The 18,969-nt window shown below is 32.6% G+C and overlaps 1 protein-coding gene across 1 annotated transcript in view; it reads left to right on the top strand.

Annotated features, from left to right (window-relative positions):
* LOC111693155 (vicilin-like seed storage protein At2g18540) overlaps positions 1-7,292 on the top strand; it is a 140,283-nt gene extending 132,991 nt beyond the window's left edge. Inside the window, exon 3 of the mRNA XM_023457322.1 lies at positions 7,166-7,292. Coding sequence (XP_023313090.1) covers positions 7,166-7,292 — 127 coding nt within the window. The remainder of the gene's footprint in view (positions 1-7,165) is intronic.
* The last annotated feature ends 11,677 nt before the right edge of the window (positions 7,293-18,969 follow it).

Below are 18,969 nucleotides of genomic sequence, written 5' to 3'. Positions count from 1 at the left end.
CGGAACGAACCCCGTTTAGCGTCAGTCTCCATATTTTAGTTCCTAAAGGGAGTTCCTTTTAATTTAATAAAGAGGATAATATAATTAACTAAGTACACCATATTTTTGAAAATTTTGTTTTTGCTTAAGGAAATTTATTTATTAATTAAAAATTCACTGCATATCAAATATAACCTTTAACGACAACTAAAATTACATCAAACTAAAACAAAAAAGATAAAAGTTTTTCTAAAAGTCTTGTTGGATTCTTTGGACAACTCAGTTTATCATAATATTTACGTTTGTAGATCATCAAACTTACAAGAATTTATGATCACGTTGAAAAAGTGGTGGTACTCGTGCAGTCCTTCACTTTTAAAACATTTAGCCATACAAATTAAGTAAAGAAGAATATTTTATACACTTTTCTTTTGTACATATTTATCTCTACTTACCAATATTCGTAATCTAATAAGGATAGTATTGGTAGAATTGAAAAATCATTGAAAGAATTTTGATTTACTGAATACCAGTGTATAAATACATTTTATAATGCTCTTTGTTCATTTCGGTTCTCCTACCTGTTCATCTCAGAGCAGCGACAGTCGAAAATCCGGTCTTTTGAAGACCTGAAATGGTGAAAGGTAAAAGTACTTACGCGAGGTATATTATTCATAAAAAAAATATTAATTCAAAAGATATATTTTCCCTTATCTCTATCTTCTTTTGCATAAGACAGCTTATATTATAAATTTTAACTTTTCATAGATACTTTAACGTCTTTTGATAGTTTTTTCATTCAATTCAAGGAAATTTTTAATATCCTTTTATAATTTTAGTTTTTTTTTAAATAATTTCATTAAATAGTACTTGAGTCAGTTGTTACTATTTGGAAAATCCCTCTTTTTATTTTAAGAATATGGAATGACGTTTCATTTTTAATAGTTTTTACATACAAATTGTTTTGTTTATCTACTTCCATATATCATATGATGTTTATTCTATCTCTTGTTTTTATTCTCTTTTATTTTTTACGAATACTCTAATAAATAAATTAAAAGTACGCCACAAATAAGTAAGTTCAAACAATATAACAGTTATGTTAGAATTCCCGTGCCACAAAGTCAATTGATTTTTATGCTTGCCTAACTGCCATTAATGAGAGAGACAAGCTTGTCCAAATTAAAAGGAAACTAACAGATATGCGACAAAACTTAGCGCGTCGGCTAATCACTGTAACCGTTTTTTTAATATTGAATATATTGTTTAATAACTAATGCATTAGAAACTTTCAATAAAAATATTAAGAATCGTGTATTTTCAAAGTTCAACTTTTTCTTAATAATAGGAAGGCAAAGCTGTAAAAAAATATTAAAAGCAAATTTCTAAATATTAAAATTATTTACTTTACATCGAATCAGAACTTTTGCATATGAATATAAAGGATTTTATACATTCAAGATGCAACAAATAGTCTTAAAAAAGATGTTCAATTCACTCTGGTGTAATATATGTAAACATTTTACAGAGAACCCAGTTATGTAAGCCACACAGATTTTCTTCTATAGTAATATATTTTTTTATTGCTACGCAGGGTGATCCAGAGTTGGTGGTTGGCCACTGTTGCGGGCATGCTTGCGCTCACTCCGTAATTGCCGATATTATTGTCGGGTTTCCAAGGATATAATAGTATTATGGAGATTGTTATTTTGATATATAATCTGGAAACCAAGTTTTAGAGGTCTTGGAAACGAATGTAAATAAAACAGAAATAAAATATGTTCTCAAAATGATGTAATTAATTTATCCCATAAGAAGGCTGCAAAAGCCACCGTTACAGGAAAAAGGAAATATCGAAAAGGAAGCCACAGAGATAGATTTTTACGACACGATGGTATAAAACCTATTTGACTTAAAATTTCGCCGCTTGCGGTTCCTTTGTACTCTTTCGGTTTTCCTGTAATAACGGCCATCTAGCAGTTCTGGGTCTCCTCTTCTTCTTCTTCTAGTGGTTTGGTCCTAATAAGTCCCATAGCACTGCGGCCTGATTAGGCCTATTGTGCGTCCCACTACTAGTCCTATTCAGCAAGTATATTTGTCCTTTTTACAAAGTCCAAAAGCTTCCTTGCTGACACTTCTCTCAGTTCCTCGGGTTCCAAATAGGGTCTCCCAAGGAGCGCCATTCTGCTACGTGCAAATCCCGGGCACTCGCCCAAGATATGCAGAGAGGTTTCATCCGCCGATTCACATCCTTGGCAGATCGGACTGTCTACAAGCTTTAGCTTATGTAGATGTTTCCTAAAGTGACAGTGTCCCGTTATGAGTCCTGTCACTCTCCTGAGCCGGATTCTATTCAAGCTCAGTAGCTCATTCGCTCTTCCCTTCGAAGGATACTCCATAAGCTCCTTAGAATGGCTATGTCCTGGCCTTGAAGTCCAGTATTTCCTATGTTCTGTCTCTGTCCATTTGCCCAGAGCCCGCCTGACCACACTGGGAGATGTGCCACAGAAGGGCTCCGGGCCAATGAACACTGTCTCGGATCCCTTCCTAGCAAGTTCATCCGCTTTCTCATTTCCACAAATGCCTTTGTGCCCTGGCATCCAACACAGTCTGACTGTATTGTTGGTAGCCAGTTCAGTCAGCATTTGTAAACAATCCCACACCAGTTTTGAACTTATCTTGTATGCGCCTAAAGCTTTAATTGCAGCTTAGTTCTGGGTCACCTCGTACAGTTATAACTTTTGATGAACTGGAATCACATAATTTGATTTTATGAAGTCATTAGAAGCAGAAATAATTAAATATACATCGACATGAAATATGTTCACATTTCCGAGAGATTCATATGTACACTGTTCATATGTTCACTGCGTCAATAGATATAAGTAGATGTAATCAGATTTTTATTGAAAAATGTGCAAAATAATTATTCATATCTGCCTTAATTAACAGTAACTTTTTTAAATATTAAATCAATAAATCAATAGCTACAGCCTAAACAACACAAAACTTTTTTATAAAATATTTTCTAATCGGAAATATTATTTTACTTTTTCTTTCAGGATTGCAATTTCTCAAAATTATTTAGTTATATGTAGAAGCCATTCATTTAAGGATGCTTACTCATTAAATATTTTGTTTGAAAAATCCAGTTTTGAACTAGAGTTTTTGAAAAATGGAACGCAATCAGTGTGATACAATCCATCAAATACTGATATTTTCCCTCAGTCTAAACTCATAACTTTCCTTCGCTATTCAGATGAGCTCTTAAATAGACACTAGTTGCATTGCTCTATTTTCGTTGAACTGTGTTTTATGATATTTTACAATTTGCTTAATTAATTTTAAAAAATAGTCATTCGTTGCCTTTACACTTTAATCCGTAAAGTATTTATATTTCGTAAATGTTGTTCTATGGGTAGCTTAAGCTTCCAAGGAAACTTCAAATTAAGGTAATTTTGAAAGTTGGTTGCAACTCTCCTTAGTTATTTTGAAGTTATTCAGTGTTACTTTCGGTTAGACTTTTTGATTATTGCGTAGAAAATTATCATTGTTTCATCTTAGATATAATTGTGACGTCAGTCAAACAGCACCGAATACTTACATGAAAGGTTGCAGTACACCTCTCTGGAACATACGAAATAAAAAAAGTCCGTATGAGATATGAGAAATTATCCCTCGGTCGCATTAATATGAGCGGTAAGTTAAATGTCTGTGTCATTAAATAATTCTTAAACATGTCGGCTTCGTACAAAGGACGGTACTGCGTGTAACATTAGAATGTTCTTTATTACTTATCGGTAATAAACCCTCAAATAAACATTATTTATGACCGTTGTATTATCAATAACCGTTGTTGCATCATTGGTAATTAATAATTTTATGGACTTAGAATGCAAAAACTTGAAACCTACTCACGCGAAAAGTAATATATTTGTAATGCGATATTTGATTTAAAAACTTATTCTAACATTCGTTTGAGCAAAGATTTTCGTATACATACAAATGGGTAGTAACGTTATTTAATTACTACAGATGAAAATGTGAATGTAACTAAAAAAAGCTGTGTGGTCGCCGATAAATACAGTCCGTACGATATTTGTGAGATAGAATTCTAAGGAGACACTGGCGGCGTGGCGTTCATCGTAGCAGCTTGCAGTGCATATGTGTTTTGCAGTTACGAATGCGTGTTGCTTCGTGAGTGTACCGTTCTGTGCATTTTCGGTATAATTTCTTATTAAAATAAATCAGTTTCATTTAAAGAATTTAATTCCTAGTAGCAGAATATTAATTATAAATATTTTAATATTTTGAAAATGACGCGGAAAATTTCAAGGCACGCCCATGCTGCGGTAAATTGTTACAGTAGTTTCGGTAACAGAACTTTATTGGTTTATTATTTTCCTGTCATTCTATCTCAAGTAATACTAGATAAAATGTATTTCAAAACACAGTTAAAAAATAACATTATGGAAACAGTGTTTTTTATAGTTGGAGTAGTTTAACATGTGTTTTTCAAAACATTTTTAATAACATGAAACAACATAAACATTTATAGGCTCCTTATTTGGTTTTTGATTAGACTAATTAACAACTTTGAAAAGAAGAGTGTTTATGCCTTTGGAATGTTCTTTATCAAAGGCAGTAGAAAATCTGAAATGTACATCTAAAAGGTTTGCGTTTCTGTCTCGGGCAGAGCTATGCGAGATTGAGAAAGAACGCATTGCACTAGAAGGAATAAGATGTATGCGCGGTGATTTGGGTCAGCGTTCAGTGCACATTTGTGGGCGGGGCTGTCTCAGATGCAAACTTATTCGGGTCGGTCTAATATACAGAACGGTATAAAATGATTATTATCGATTACTCATACAATCTATTTTAGTTGTTTGGGATCCTCATATTAACACAAGTAACGGCGGTTGTTATGTTCACACTGTGTATAATATTGACATACATTTTTCCCAATTGACGGGAATAAACATGGTCGGCCTTTATCTTGAAATTAAAAAAATACTCACGCATTATAATATGCAACTTTAAAATAATTATACGTTTTCGAAGATATTAATTTGGAGAATCTTTACGTATAAATTATTTCAAATTATGTACTAAAATGTGGCTGTTAAATCGTCTAAATAAAAGCTGATTTTTTTATAGACGATCATATATCAACTTGTTTGCTTTACTTGTCAAGGGTCATTGGAATCTGTCTGTAAGAGATATTCTCTTTCGGGGTCAGTCCGTATGGACACCCTGTCTCCTGGATTAACATATTAGTCAAGATAACAAAGTCGTTGTCAGTTGTTACTATGCGAAGTTTAATCGATTTTAAAAAGAAAATATTATACACCAAACGATTATAATATTTATTATGTCACAATGCTTTTAAAGCAAGGCATATATTCAAAGCGGCAAATCTTTTATTTTAGTGAACTGTCAATTAGTAAATAGAAATATTTAAAGCCTAACGTATTAAACATTTGGGTAAAAAATATCTAATGGATGCATTGGGTACTTTTCCACTTCTACTTTACCAATGAATTAGTTAGCAGTTGTAGGTACCAAAAAGATAGAGAATAAAAGAAAATTGAAAGAAAAGCGCAAAAGAAAATCTGAGTATGAAAGTATATGACTAAAAAACTACTCAAAATGGTTTCCCCGTTATTTTTTTCAAAGGAAAGATAACATACCTACTTCTAGAGATAACTAGTCTAACAAATATGTGGTCACAAACCAATTCATCTAAAACTGTCCTTGTACTTACACAATACAATTTCTTTTTAAATCTAACATTTTGAAGCCCTTCCTTGATTGCCTTCAAGCAAAGAAAGGTTTAGTGAACAAGTGAAATTTTATTTGTTTTGTTACGACTTTGAATTGTCATTTCAAATATTTAAATGGAAGACATATGGGAGTGAAAAGGCATTTAGAGACTAGCTTGCTTAAGTGTCATTGTGGATCATCGGAACTACACTGCAATCCTGAAGACCTTGTTGAATCTACCACTATTAAATATTTTCATACAAGGATAAGCTAGGTGTGTATGTTACTGACTGCAACAGGGATACCCACCAATTGCACGGAATCATAGTGGAGTACACCAAAAGCTGTTCGATAAAAGGCACATTCGCCTTTAGGAATGCTAACTAAGACTATGTCGAAACATGGTGCTTCCAAAAGAACTTAAAATAATACCAGAAAGTAAGTAACATCAGAAAAGAAAGACTGGGTGAAGCGATCCTTTATTAAAGGATGGTTCGAAAGTAAACCCAGGAGTCGGAACCGAATATATATATGGAGCTAAGGAAAATATTGAATTCCCACTTAGTCCAGAAATGTTTATCTACAGTGTTCCGGATGGCCCTTCAATACTGTGGAATAGAGTTGATATGAGGGAACATTAAAAACTAGCGAATTGCTACTTATTCCGACAGTCAGGTAGCACTAAAAGCAATTAGCTTAGACCAGATCTATTTTAGGCAGGTATGGAGCTGTTGGGATGTTTAGGAAGTCAACAGTATCTTGGGCACCAAGGGATGAGGAACATCGTGCGTGGTAACGAAAAGGCGGCCTAAGACTTCTTGCAGCAGTCTACGTTAATGAGATATTCGTTGATAAAAGATAAGGTCCAACAATGGTAGCAAGAAACCATAGACCGAAGCATGCTGATAAGCTCTTAAAAAGATCTTCGAATAAATTAAAATCAGACCTAAAATAGCAAATAAGTAAGAACAAAGGCAGGACTGGTAACGCCATGTTTTTTGACTCAGAAACGTTCTGAATAACTTTTGTCTGGAGAAAGACAGCAGCTCAAGTACTGTGCGAAAAGAAAAACTGAAAGCTATGCAAAGTTGCCGTTGTCAAAGCTGTATAGCCTTGTTAGAAAGTTAAGGCTAGATGAAGAATTCAAAGTATCATGGACGTCTACAATAGATGACAGTGGATAAGAATGAATTTATCTAGTGCATATGCTTACAGTCCTAGATCTATTATAACATTATGGTCTAAAACGTGACAGAGCTATATGAGGAGGTATAAAAACTGAGTTCTTCATGTTTTCTTCAAACTGTATTCAGAGGTATAGTACCCAAATCGTGGTGAAACTAAAAGAAATAGTGCAGACATCACTGGAAAGTATGCTAGGTTGAAAATATGAAACTATAACACTAAGCCATAAAATTTCTAGCACTTCCAAAGACAAAGACTTCAAAGTGAGCGTAAAGCACGGAGGGTTCTGGAGCGAGGTATTGGTGGTCAGGAACCCACTCTGCAACGGTGAAAATATCCACCCAAGCTTAGCCGACAGTTTGTAATTTTATATTCAAAAGTGTTGGTTAGTGTACTAAAAGTGGTTCACATCGGGCAACTTTGGAGTGGCGCATAGCATTTTGGAAATCTGAAAACTTTTGCTTCTTACCTCTTATATTTTAAAAGGGCTATGCTGTAAAAGCAACCACTAATAAAAGTTTTCTGCGTGGCTGACAATTGTAATTTTGATATATTATTTATGAACATTCTTATATGTAAAAGTTTGTGATGTTAATTAGTTTTTGGTACATTCTGCAGTAATTCAATTCCACTACTGGAAACTATTTCCATTTCAGTATTTACTCTTCTTTCTTACTTTTTTAACGATGCCCGAAATACCCGCGAAGATTTTAACTTACTTTCACCTTTTCAATTAACAAGCGCCTACCACTTAACATTGTGACATTCCGTGACTTATACACTGCAGTTTGCCCTTATCGGAGGCGGAATCGGGTTCGTACACCACTGCGTTTTTTGTCGTGGTGGTTATTACGGTCAAACGTACCGTTAAAAACACTGGGGTATGCATAGGTGGTATTAAAAAAGTCACGACATAAGAAGATTGTATATTGTGAGGTGTTATTGACCTCCAAGTATTGGCGGAGATTAACAGGTAAACCGATTAAAATCGAGCACCGGTCGTCCTCAAAGCATGATCATTTCACATGAGAGTGAATGCGGGAAAAATACCCACACTCGGCCGGGAGGAGACGGCAAAGGCGGAAGCGGGTCGTCATAATTTGTCAATAACTTTTTGGATCTTGTTCAGGGCCAACAGTGTCCAATATATGAAAATATTTTTCTGGACTTTACAAAACATCTGTACAAAAGTGTAGATTAGACAGCACCGTTTATTTTTCAACCACATAAAATTTAAATTTGACTTCATAACGTAACTTGGGTAAATACCAGTAAATATATGTTCTTAAATGCATTTTAACTCATAAAAATAACTTTTGTCTATGAAAATATTAACACACATTAACCTCGTCGTTCTGTTAGAAAAAATTATTCGTCATAGAAATCAGAGTAGCTACATTTTTACTGAAAATAAGATAGTGAGACAGTTTTACTAAAAATCGGTAAGATAAGATCTAGTTATATGCAAAAAAAGATAGGTATAATAGGTACATTAAAATATTTATTTATTAAAAATTTCATTATTGTTATTATCATCGTTATTGGAATTATTATCAACATGACCATCATCATCATCATCATCATCATAGTGTTTCTTTTTCTGGCAATTTCTAATGACGAAAGTACCAATGGGAAAATTATTACTCTTACTGCAATTTCTTTTATCATTATTACTGATATTTTTGTTGCATTCTGCAGCATGTAACATAAAATGAAAAACCCGACTAAAAAAATAAAACTGCGATAAGTATGGCTTCACATATATTATGGTACACAAATAATTTTTTGACATTTTTGGAAGAGCCCGTCTCCAATCTATCTACTCGGTACCAACCTCGGCAAAAGTAAATATCCATAGCCGAAGCAGAAGTCGCAAAACGAAAAATACAATTTTTACTTATATTGGGAATATTTTCACTGAAGTTCTCTACGAAGCTTCCAACTACCCCCAATCACCAAAGTTGCAGCAGACGATACCGATAGAAGCCGATACTGACGGCAGAGCGACCGCAGACGACGGACGTACGATAGGGTTGAAAAAATCTGCCTAGTTTCGAATTTCGGAAATTAAAAAAGTTCTCCGGATATCACAATATTACATGAAATAGACTATAACCAACTCGAGTTGACTGGATTCCAAAGATGGGTAAAATTGATAGGCTAAATGTCCAAACCTAAGGCGGACTTTTGTACAGGACTTTCTGTGAACTCTTCAAGGAAAGTGATCGAACGTCGACCTTGGTGTTGATTAACCAGAACCAAAACCTGGCCAATACATGTAGTACGATACAAAATTTCTTATTTGCATTATATACAATCAAATGACAGACACCGAACTCATTTATTGTAAGTATAATTTTTCAATAAATTCCAAATTTTTACAATAATTGGAAACATTGTAAAAAAAACGAGCACAAACCTGCGGTAAAAGTCCTACGGGATACAACAAGCTTCAAGTAGCCTACAAATCAAGTATCCTAGAGAGAAGTTTCTAGGTACTCTCCGAAGATCTCACAGACAGTTCTAAGCAAGGCAAAACGTAAAAGACAGTGATTATAGACACAAGAGTACTTATACTTGAAGTGGCCAAAACAGTTTAAGTGCAACCAGGCTCAGTGGAAAGCCTCCAAACCCGTGCCATCTCGCGGATGTATCAAGAGCGGAAAAAGACTAATAAATTATAGCATAAACCTTATCCTTAGGCAAAATACATCGCCACCAATCAAGGACAACTGGACAGCGAGACACCCTCAACCTCGGGCGACTATTGAGGTTGACTTGATGAAAATAGCAATAGAGGTAGGGAAAAAGTAAATCCGTGACATAATCAAAATCTATATGAATAATATAATAATAATTTATATTTATTACATATAGCAGAATAGCTATTATAATCATTTTTAATAAAATTATTGCAATATTGTTGATTACTACAATAAAATATATAATTTTCTTGTAATAATATTTTTTGTTTTTGAAAATAACGGTTATTTACTTATATTATTTTGCTCATTTACCACATATATTTAGTAGTGTTATCAAATCGAAGAAAATGTTTATTCGTCTTAATACCATAAAGTAAAATAATAATTGGCATTAAAATATCTCAAAGTAAATTATGCCAAGCTGAATTTAGTTGAAATGAAATAAAAAAATAAAATATTCTTTCTAGGATTTCCTACATCTGTGTTAGATGTTTATTTCGATTTAATAGCGGCAGCAGTAAATGTCTCTTTTGATCTGATTAGAGATTTTTGGATCGTATTAACTGATACTAAATTAACTTTCAGTGTCCAATCTGCAATAAAAATAAAAACATACTCATTTATATTAACATCTAAATCTAAACATACCGAGGAAATTTGAATTAAAAACTATAAATAGACTTGTCTATACCGATTATATTCAAGTTTTATAAAATATCTTTATTTTTATTTCCATGCTTTTTAAATACTGAATGTATCTGCTAACTATTTTCAAGCACCTTAAATAACGAAGACAAAAAGGATAATATACTGGCAAATTTTATTCCAAATAAATCGGGTTTTTGAATTATTTACAAACTGGTAGCAATTAATTAGATGAAATTAATAATGTTTGTTTGATATTTTAAGAGGTATTATTAGATTAATGTACTAATGACACCTTAGGTAATTTTAGATATGACCTAGATATAAAACCCACTGATCTTTGATGTATGCTGAATTAGATGAAAAAAAAAAGAAAAAACTACACCTTCCATTTTTCTTTTGTCATGTTTCTTGATTCTGAATTAAAATGGATCTTGAAATTGTGTCATGGACTTTACTGAAACAGCTTATTAAGTTTATGAAATAATATAATTATTTTAGTACTGTTCATTGAGGGGACGAGTATTTTCTTGATCAATTTAAATTTATCTTATTCGTAGGTAGTAGTAATTCGTTAATTAAATCAGTATAACAAGCATATTCCTGAAAATAATATTATCTAGGTGGAACTCGAATAAAGAATTTTATGTATTTTGTTACAAAAATCATAAATTACCTACAATTTCTGTATTGTTAACAATTCGTCCAGTAATTTAAAATATAAAGGATTTCCCAAAATTCACGCAAGAAGTAATTTTTGTATAAAACACCGATTTTTTTATTAAAAATTGTAAATTTTTTATTGATTGAAAGAAGTCCAGTCGCCTGATTTGATCACCAAAACGGGGAATTACACGACCAGGAAATGAATCATGCAGTAATTAGATTGTTTTTCGAGCTGTATGACATGAAGATGAGTTTCTTCGAAAAATCAGCACCCACTTGTCCTATAATCCATTCGACGAACTCGCTTCGTTCTGCATGGTCAGTAGGCTTCAGTTTTTGAGTCAATTGAACTTTGTAACTAATTGATCCCTCAATTTTTCAATTAATATCTTCTCAGTTGATGAAATTGAATTGATTCCTTTCAAATTTTGTACGAAAATTGCAAACTGTAGACGGCAAACCTTCACTTTTTTATTTTTAAAATATTGCTCAGCAATCAAAACGCGTTGTTCTCTCGAGTTCCAATAATCCTGAACTGTCAGCTGTCACATTGTCCTTTTTTCCGTTGGCAACATCCAATATACCTATTTAATAAATAAAAAAAATAGCAGATGAAACAATATCTCTATTTTAGTTGGTTAATTTTTTCGTCTAGGTATGAAATATACCGCAGACTGCCGTTTAGAACAATGTAGATCTGAAAATGGCAGATTGCCGCGTATGGACTGCCTAATAACAGTAATTTTTAATTATGATATAATTTTACCACCTTAGACTCGATTCGTTTCAGTTATTTAACAATTTAAATACACGAATTTGCGTTATTAATTCTTTTGTGTTTGTTCTTTAATGTGCATTTACATGATCTGGAAATATAAGAAAATTATAGAGGATAGGTATGATACGGTAGATTATATCTTAGATAATTTTAATAAATTCATAAGTTTCGCATAGTTATTAAATTATTACATGTCGTGTTATAGTCTCTCTAATGACATTTAATTATACGTGCATTTTTTAGAGGGTATTATAAGGCAACCTTTAAATTATATCTTTCAGCTATGGGTGGAGATTTTTATTCGGAAACGTAAATACGGTGTGCCTCCAAGTACTTCAGTTCTAACAGTTTTATGTCATATGTTATCTAGAGATAGGTACTTTCCTAACGATATTTTTTTTTTAATTTTTTTAAAACTAAATTTTTAACACAAACTAACATCTAGTCAACTACCTACTTATTTCTGGGTCCTAGAAGCCCATACTCGAGCTTGAACACGTTCATCCATTATGATTTTTAAATAATTTCGAGATACTTGAATAAATTTAAATCATTTTCGTGCTCCAAAGCGTTTAAGAAAGAATGATAACTTTTAAAATTTGTGGACATTTTTTTTGTATCGCTTCGCTTTCATCTATAGCATTCTAAATCTGTAAATTTTGTAAAGTTCCTGGCCTCCTTCCTCCACTTAATTCAAATTATAACCTTACCTTATACCTTACCTTACCTTACCTTACTTTAGTTATATACCTTATAACTAAAAATGTTTTATCTTCGATTTCTGTAAGAAACTTGATATCTTGTTTAGTAAAAATTTTAGATTTTTTTTAGGTCTCAACCAATCCGATTTACTCTTCAAAAATGCAAAAAAATGTATGTACTTACTAATATTGTTAATTTTTTTCCTTCTTAACAAATCCTTCTTAACATTGAATGGTATGTTGACAAAGACGATTTTTTCGTGGCGGTTTTTTTTTTAGTAAAATTCAACCAGTTTTCTTATAGTGCGAAAATGAATTTATTTAACCAAATATGCTCCATTATTATCGACAATGTTTCGGCATTTTTCGGTTAGAGCCATGATGCCATCGGTGAAGACGTCTGTGGCTTTTTGTTGAAAAACTGAACCAAGTGGCTTTCACAGGCTTCTTTTGAAGACAGCTTAATTCCATTGAGAGAGTAATAGTCAATGGCTGCTATATTTGGACTATACGGTGGATGCATCAAAACTTCTCAACCAAGCTCAAAGAAACATGTGATCCGGCGTTATCGTGTTGAGAGACAACAACTTTCCTATCATTCAATTCGGGTCATTTTCTTTCAATTTCCTAGCGTAATCTCTTCATTTATTCACATGGAGTAAGGAATCAGGGAATCAACAGTCTGACCAACTGGAAGTAGTTCATGGTGGACGATTCCCTTCCAGTCTCACCACACATCCACTTTTTCAAAGACAATCCTGGCTTCGTGGACGCTTGTGAAGGCTCATCATCCCTTCTCCATGGTCTTTGACGCTTCTGATTGTCGTACGTGACCCATTTTTCATCACCGTTTTCATGACACATTTCAGAAATGGTTCGCATGGCAGATGTTAGTTCGGTCTAATAGGTTTCTTTCCCTCAACTCATGAGGAACCATATATCGAGCTTCTTTTTGGAGCCAGATGATTTTGACAAAAGTACCTTCACCGAACGCAGCACAAATTCCCTTTATCGTAATAATATTGAAAAATATAGCGCAATTTTTCATTACTTTTCTACATCTTCAAACCCAAACAACTTTCCAACCACTGCAGTAATTTCGATGTTTATACATTCAAAGTAACGCTCGAAGTGTCACCTTTCATTACACATTATTTCATGATTTTGTCAACGATGAAGAAACAACAAAATAAGAGGGGTATAAATGATTCCTTTGTTTTCATCGTAAGAGATGATTTCATCAATGTTATTTAGTTTTAACTGTGGGCTATTATGCCTTGGATTCTGACCTATTTTCAGTTACTTCCCTAAGATATTTTACTTTATTGCAATACCTAAAGTACTGAGTATCTCCTTCGTGTGAGATGGAATATTAAAAGTGGATCTACATTAAAATTTCATTGGTACAAAAGGTAATTAATAATACTAATAAAAGCTTATAGTAAAAACATACTTGTAAATAGAATTGCTACCATTTAGTAAAATAAAATTACTACCCACCGTACACTCACAATGCTATGAAAACGCGTGGATAATTCTACTTGCAAGCAAGAACAATCAAGGAAAGATTCTGATAGTAACATCACTGCCTGTGACAGTTTCCTATTCCACAATCGGCAAAAGCAGTTTGCAGCTGCGATTATCAATGCGTTGAACTTGGTATTATGCAGTTGATTGGCAGCACCTAGACACTGTAATTGCGAAAATCGTCTTAGGAACATGTGAGATTACATGCTATGAAAGAGAAGTAAATTGTTTCATGTTATCTAGACTCGTGGACAGATGCCTGTGATGAATGATATTTACATAGGGCATTTGGTGGTTTTATGTGGGTAATTATTTTATCATTAGGTTGTATTAATGTAAATGGAATCAGTGCCAGAAAGCAATGTGATTTGCGGACACATTGTAAAACAAGGTAATAATACATACTTGATTAATTTTAGAGTTATGGAAAATAGTTGATTAAATTAAAGACAAGAAGATCGTCAATTATATCGTAATTCACTTTTTGTAAAATTAATAAAACCTCCAAATATACCGGGTGCTTTCACTTTAAATTCAGAAACTGAAGGAATAAATTAGATATTCTGCTGCAGCGACATTAATTTTTCGTAGACAATCTCCATATAAAGTCACCATTTCCGCATATTCATAATTCGTAAAATTGGCCATTACCACCCATTCGAAACAATCCGAAATAAACTGCAGGTTGTATTACATTTTGCATACTTCCTGCATATCCCCTTCCATATGTATGACGTGATCTCCAAATTTGCGGGAAAATAATGCGGAAGATGCGATTAACGATGGTAGACTTGAATATCTTATTATTCTTTATGTGGTTCTGATATTGCCGCGCAGTTTCTCTTCAATGTTCGAATGCTTTGTGTCCCGCCAAGCGTCCCGGTTAGAAAATGTAGTGGCGTCGATTAGTTATGGGGTGATTTGCTTATCTTTTAAAAAGCTGAGCCATTTTTTTCTTTAAATTTTCTGTCTTTATTAGGCCTTCCGAGTAGGTACGTGGTAAAAATTAATGACATTAATACTGAATCACCCTGTATACAGTGAATATAAGTTTTCTATACTGAATTGAGTAAATTCCTATTGTATTGCAGTAAATTAATTGCCATAATTACTTGTCAACAAAATCACACCATGTTACTAATATACTCTTTACTACTATTTAGCTTGTATTGTCGATAGGAACAACTTATAACAAATCACTGAATCCAATTTAATTAATTAAACAAATTACACAATGTGATAAGCAGAATATGTTTATTTTTATTACTTTTAATCTATTACCTTTTTACATTATTGTTAATTTGGTGTTTTTTAGTACTTCATTGTTTTAATGCATAATTGGAAAATGCTTAAACATTTCGCATCCATTAGTCGACATATTCTTAATTTGGAACTCATACCCGTATATCTATAACAACGCGTTTTGTCAGTTAAAAATTGAACAAATATAGTGTCGTCAAGTGTTCATTAGACAGAAATATTCCTTTATTAATATTAGACTATTTTTAGGTTTCGCTGAATTTAAGTGTTATTAACAATTGAAGTAGATGGAAGATACCTTTTATCATTGAAAATACATTGCCAATTTCAGACAGGAAACTCTTGAAGCTTAAATAAACTATTTGGTGTTGCTATATTTGCATACAAATTTTCCGCATATATACAACAGAAGCCAGAATCACGGTGCTTGAGATTAAATTCCAACAGTTGTGTTGAAAGTGTCTCTAAATAACTAAATAAGCGAGCTACTTGACACGTCCAGGTAGAGAGGTATTATGGACCGCACACTGCGTCAGTTGTCATAATGGTACTCTATATTTTCAACCATTTCTTATCTAGAAATAACATCTGCTTATATAATCCTGAAGGTGGTCTAGGACTATGTTTGTTTTACATTTTCTCCTAAGTGAAACTCACTAGAAATATTTTAATTCAGCATTTCTTTTGTAACGATTTATATTTCTGAAACAGTTCTACCTAGGCACTTTAAAAAATAAATAGTGGGGTTCTTAAAATGAGACGCTAGGTACGTAAATATTACAATTTGTATCATTTTACATCTGACATCCCACGTGACACATTAGCACAAGTTATCTTCCAAATGTTCCTCCTACCCAAAATTACGTTACATTTGTTATACGAATATTACAATGTAAATTTTAGGTGGATTACTATGTTAATGACCCACATATCCGCTAGAATTTTGCTAAAATTTCATGCAAGAAACCGACTCACTTTCGGACGTGTAAATTTGAAGATTAGCTCCTTCAGTAATTACAATAAGGTTTTAAAAGATATCCATTACATTAAAGTACTACAAACACAACAATAAGATACCTTAATTGCATTATGATTAAGATTTCCCTTCATACTCATGCTGTTTTAAACAACTATGCTTAATTGTACATCAAATTTTAATTAGTTTATCATGGAAAGTAAACATACAAGGTGTTTGTAAATAAGTGAGAAATATTTAAGGGGGTGGTTACCGAAGTTATTTTGTGAAAAAAGTTCATATAAACGTAAGTCGAAATATGCTTCGTTTCCGAGATACAGAGTGTTTAAATTTTAATTTTTTATTTATTTTTATTAATTATTTTAAAGATGTAACTCGAAATTAGAAACACGCTTTGGAGGGATAAATGGACATTTTTTGGAGTGATCCGAATATTTCTACTTGTATCAGTGGCGTTGGTGGTAGAATGCTACAACTTTTTTAATAGAAATAAATGGTACGCCACTTACTTTTTCTCGTTTTGATATTTTTTTAGAAGTCCGCCATCAGTTCTGAATAAAATTGGCCTCTTCAATTTTTTTCGTAAGATGCGCCGTTTTTAAGGAAAAAATAAAACATATATTATTGTAGGTTTTGTAAATCTTTTATTTAAGGGTCTCTTTTAATAAAGCGGGTAAAAAATTCTTCGATTTCGAGATACAGGACGTTCAAAGCTCTTTGAAATAATTAAAAAATAAATAAAATATTGAATTACACCCTGTATCAAGGAAACGAAGCATATTTCGACTTAAGTTTATATGAACTTTTTTCAAAAAATAACTTCAGCAACAACCCCCTAAAATATTTCGCACTTATTTACAAACACTCTGTATATCATGATTTTCAGAATTTTAAAAAATGAAATATCAAATATTTTATAATGGATTGAAATTTTAATCAATAAAACAACAAAAATCCTTAGATTCACTGTTTTATTCAAGAAAGAGTGACCGCAAAAACAGCATATTTTTAGCCTATTTTCTCATCCTTGCCAGAGACCTTAAAAAAAATCCTAAAAATATTCTGCATATGTCAAATTATTGGTAATGAAAAATCAAGAAGAGCATATGTTTTAGTTTGTCGAAAAATGTCGAATATCATCCCTAATTAGGGGTGATTAGGGGATAATTATTGGTGATATGATATGATGACGCAAAACCGAAATATTTGAATAATATCAAAATAGATAAAAGCAATTCTTTTTGTATATTTTCTATAAAATAAAATCTTACAAATAGGAAATAATTTATTTTCGTGATTAATGAGGGCGTGATATAGTTGAAAGTCCACCCTTAAATTCGCTAAGGGGCTTAAATCATCCCCTAAATACGGAAAAAATAAAAACTTACTTGAAATATCTAGGAAAAAGTACTAGGATATTCTAAATTATTAGAAATTCAAATCGTGTACTTCTCACTAGTATCTATTAGAAAACCACCCCTGTAACGAAGGGGTGAACTACCCCCGAACGTGATAACACACGAAAATATCATAGCGAAATAAAAAAACTGATACTTTTCTGATCAGAAATAAAAAAATCGAAAAATATTTGAAAAATCTTGATTTTTCAAGTAATTTTTTATTTTTTCCGTATTTAGGGGACGATTTAAGCCCCTTAGCGAATTTAAGGGCAGACTTACAACTATATCACGCCCTCAGTAATCATGAAAATAAATTATTTCCTATTTGTAAGATTTTATTTTATAGAAAAAATACAATAAGAATTGCTTTTATTCTTATTGATATTATTCATACATTTCAGTTTTGCGTCAGCATATTAACGCCTAATTGGGTGTGATTTTCGGCATTTTTCGAAAAACTAAAAAATATGCTCATCTTGATTTTTCATTATCAATAATTTGACATATGCAGAATATTTTTAGGATTTTTTTTAAGGTCGCTGGCAGGGGTGAGAAAATAGGCTCACTTTGCGGTCACTCTTTACAGATTCGTTGAGAACTGAAAAATTTCTCTAAATTATGTTTTGAGAGAGGTTACATTTTTTTAAGTAACGTATTAGGTATACAATTATTAAGGCAGCCTCATCAATTTAAACATTAATGGTGTTTCTGCGATTTTTTCAGTTGAGTGTATAAATTAAAATCAACGAGAATAGGATATGTTGTATCTCTGATTGGACAAATGGTAAACTAAGAACGGTGGTGAATACCGACGAAGTAGCTTCACCTTATTAGCGTTAAGTTATGCCCTCAGCCTATCTACAACATTTCAAAATCTGGTTATGCTGCACACTGCGTTTCCAGTATATGCTTAAATTGGACTCAAATGGAGTTACATCTATTTTATGCCATTTACATTGCTTTTCGGATTATAATTTCACCCGGGAGATGCTTTTTATGGTTTCACATTATGATTCAAAATATTTCTTGGTGTCTAACGCATAGCGTAAAAAGCAAAACGGCCATCATTTGTTGCTCTTCTTGTTCTTGTGGGTACTCGCTGTTAAATCACCTCCTTCGCTCTATTTTTTGCAGTGGCTGCTGTGCAGCCATCTGTTAGCAGATGTTTTTACCATAACCAAAATGATATTGATATCACAGCCCCACAAAAAAATACGGGTCTGAGTTTTCGGGAAAATTAAAAAACAGGTCAAAATTCACAATAAACGTCATTTACGATCGACGAAAGTTATAAAAAATCAAATTATTCTACCAGCTCACTAGACGTATAATTTTTCACTCGTTTAATTACAATTTACAAAACGTAGATTGAATCCAATTTAAT

The sequence above is a fragment of the Anoplophora glabripennis genome, unplaced genomic scaffold (assembly GCF_000390285.2).
Source record: "Anoplophora glabripennis isolate ALB-LARVAE unplaced genomic scaffold, Agla_2.0 scaffold97, whole genome shotgun sequence".
Classification (NCBI taxonomy): domain Eukaryota; kingdom Metazoa; phylum Arthropoda; class Insecta; order Coleoptera; family Cerambycidae; genus Anoplophora; species Anoplophora glabripennis.
Note: the sequence above shows the minus strand (reverse complement) of the source record. Positions and strands in the feature narration are given on the sequence as shown.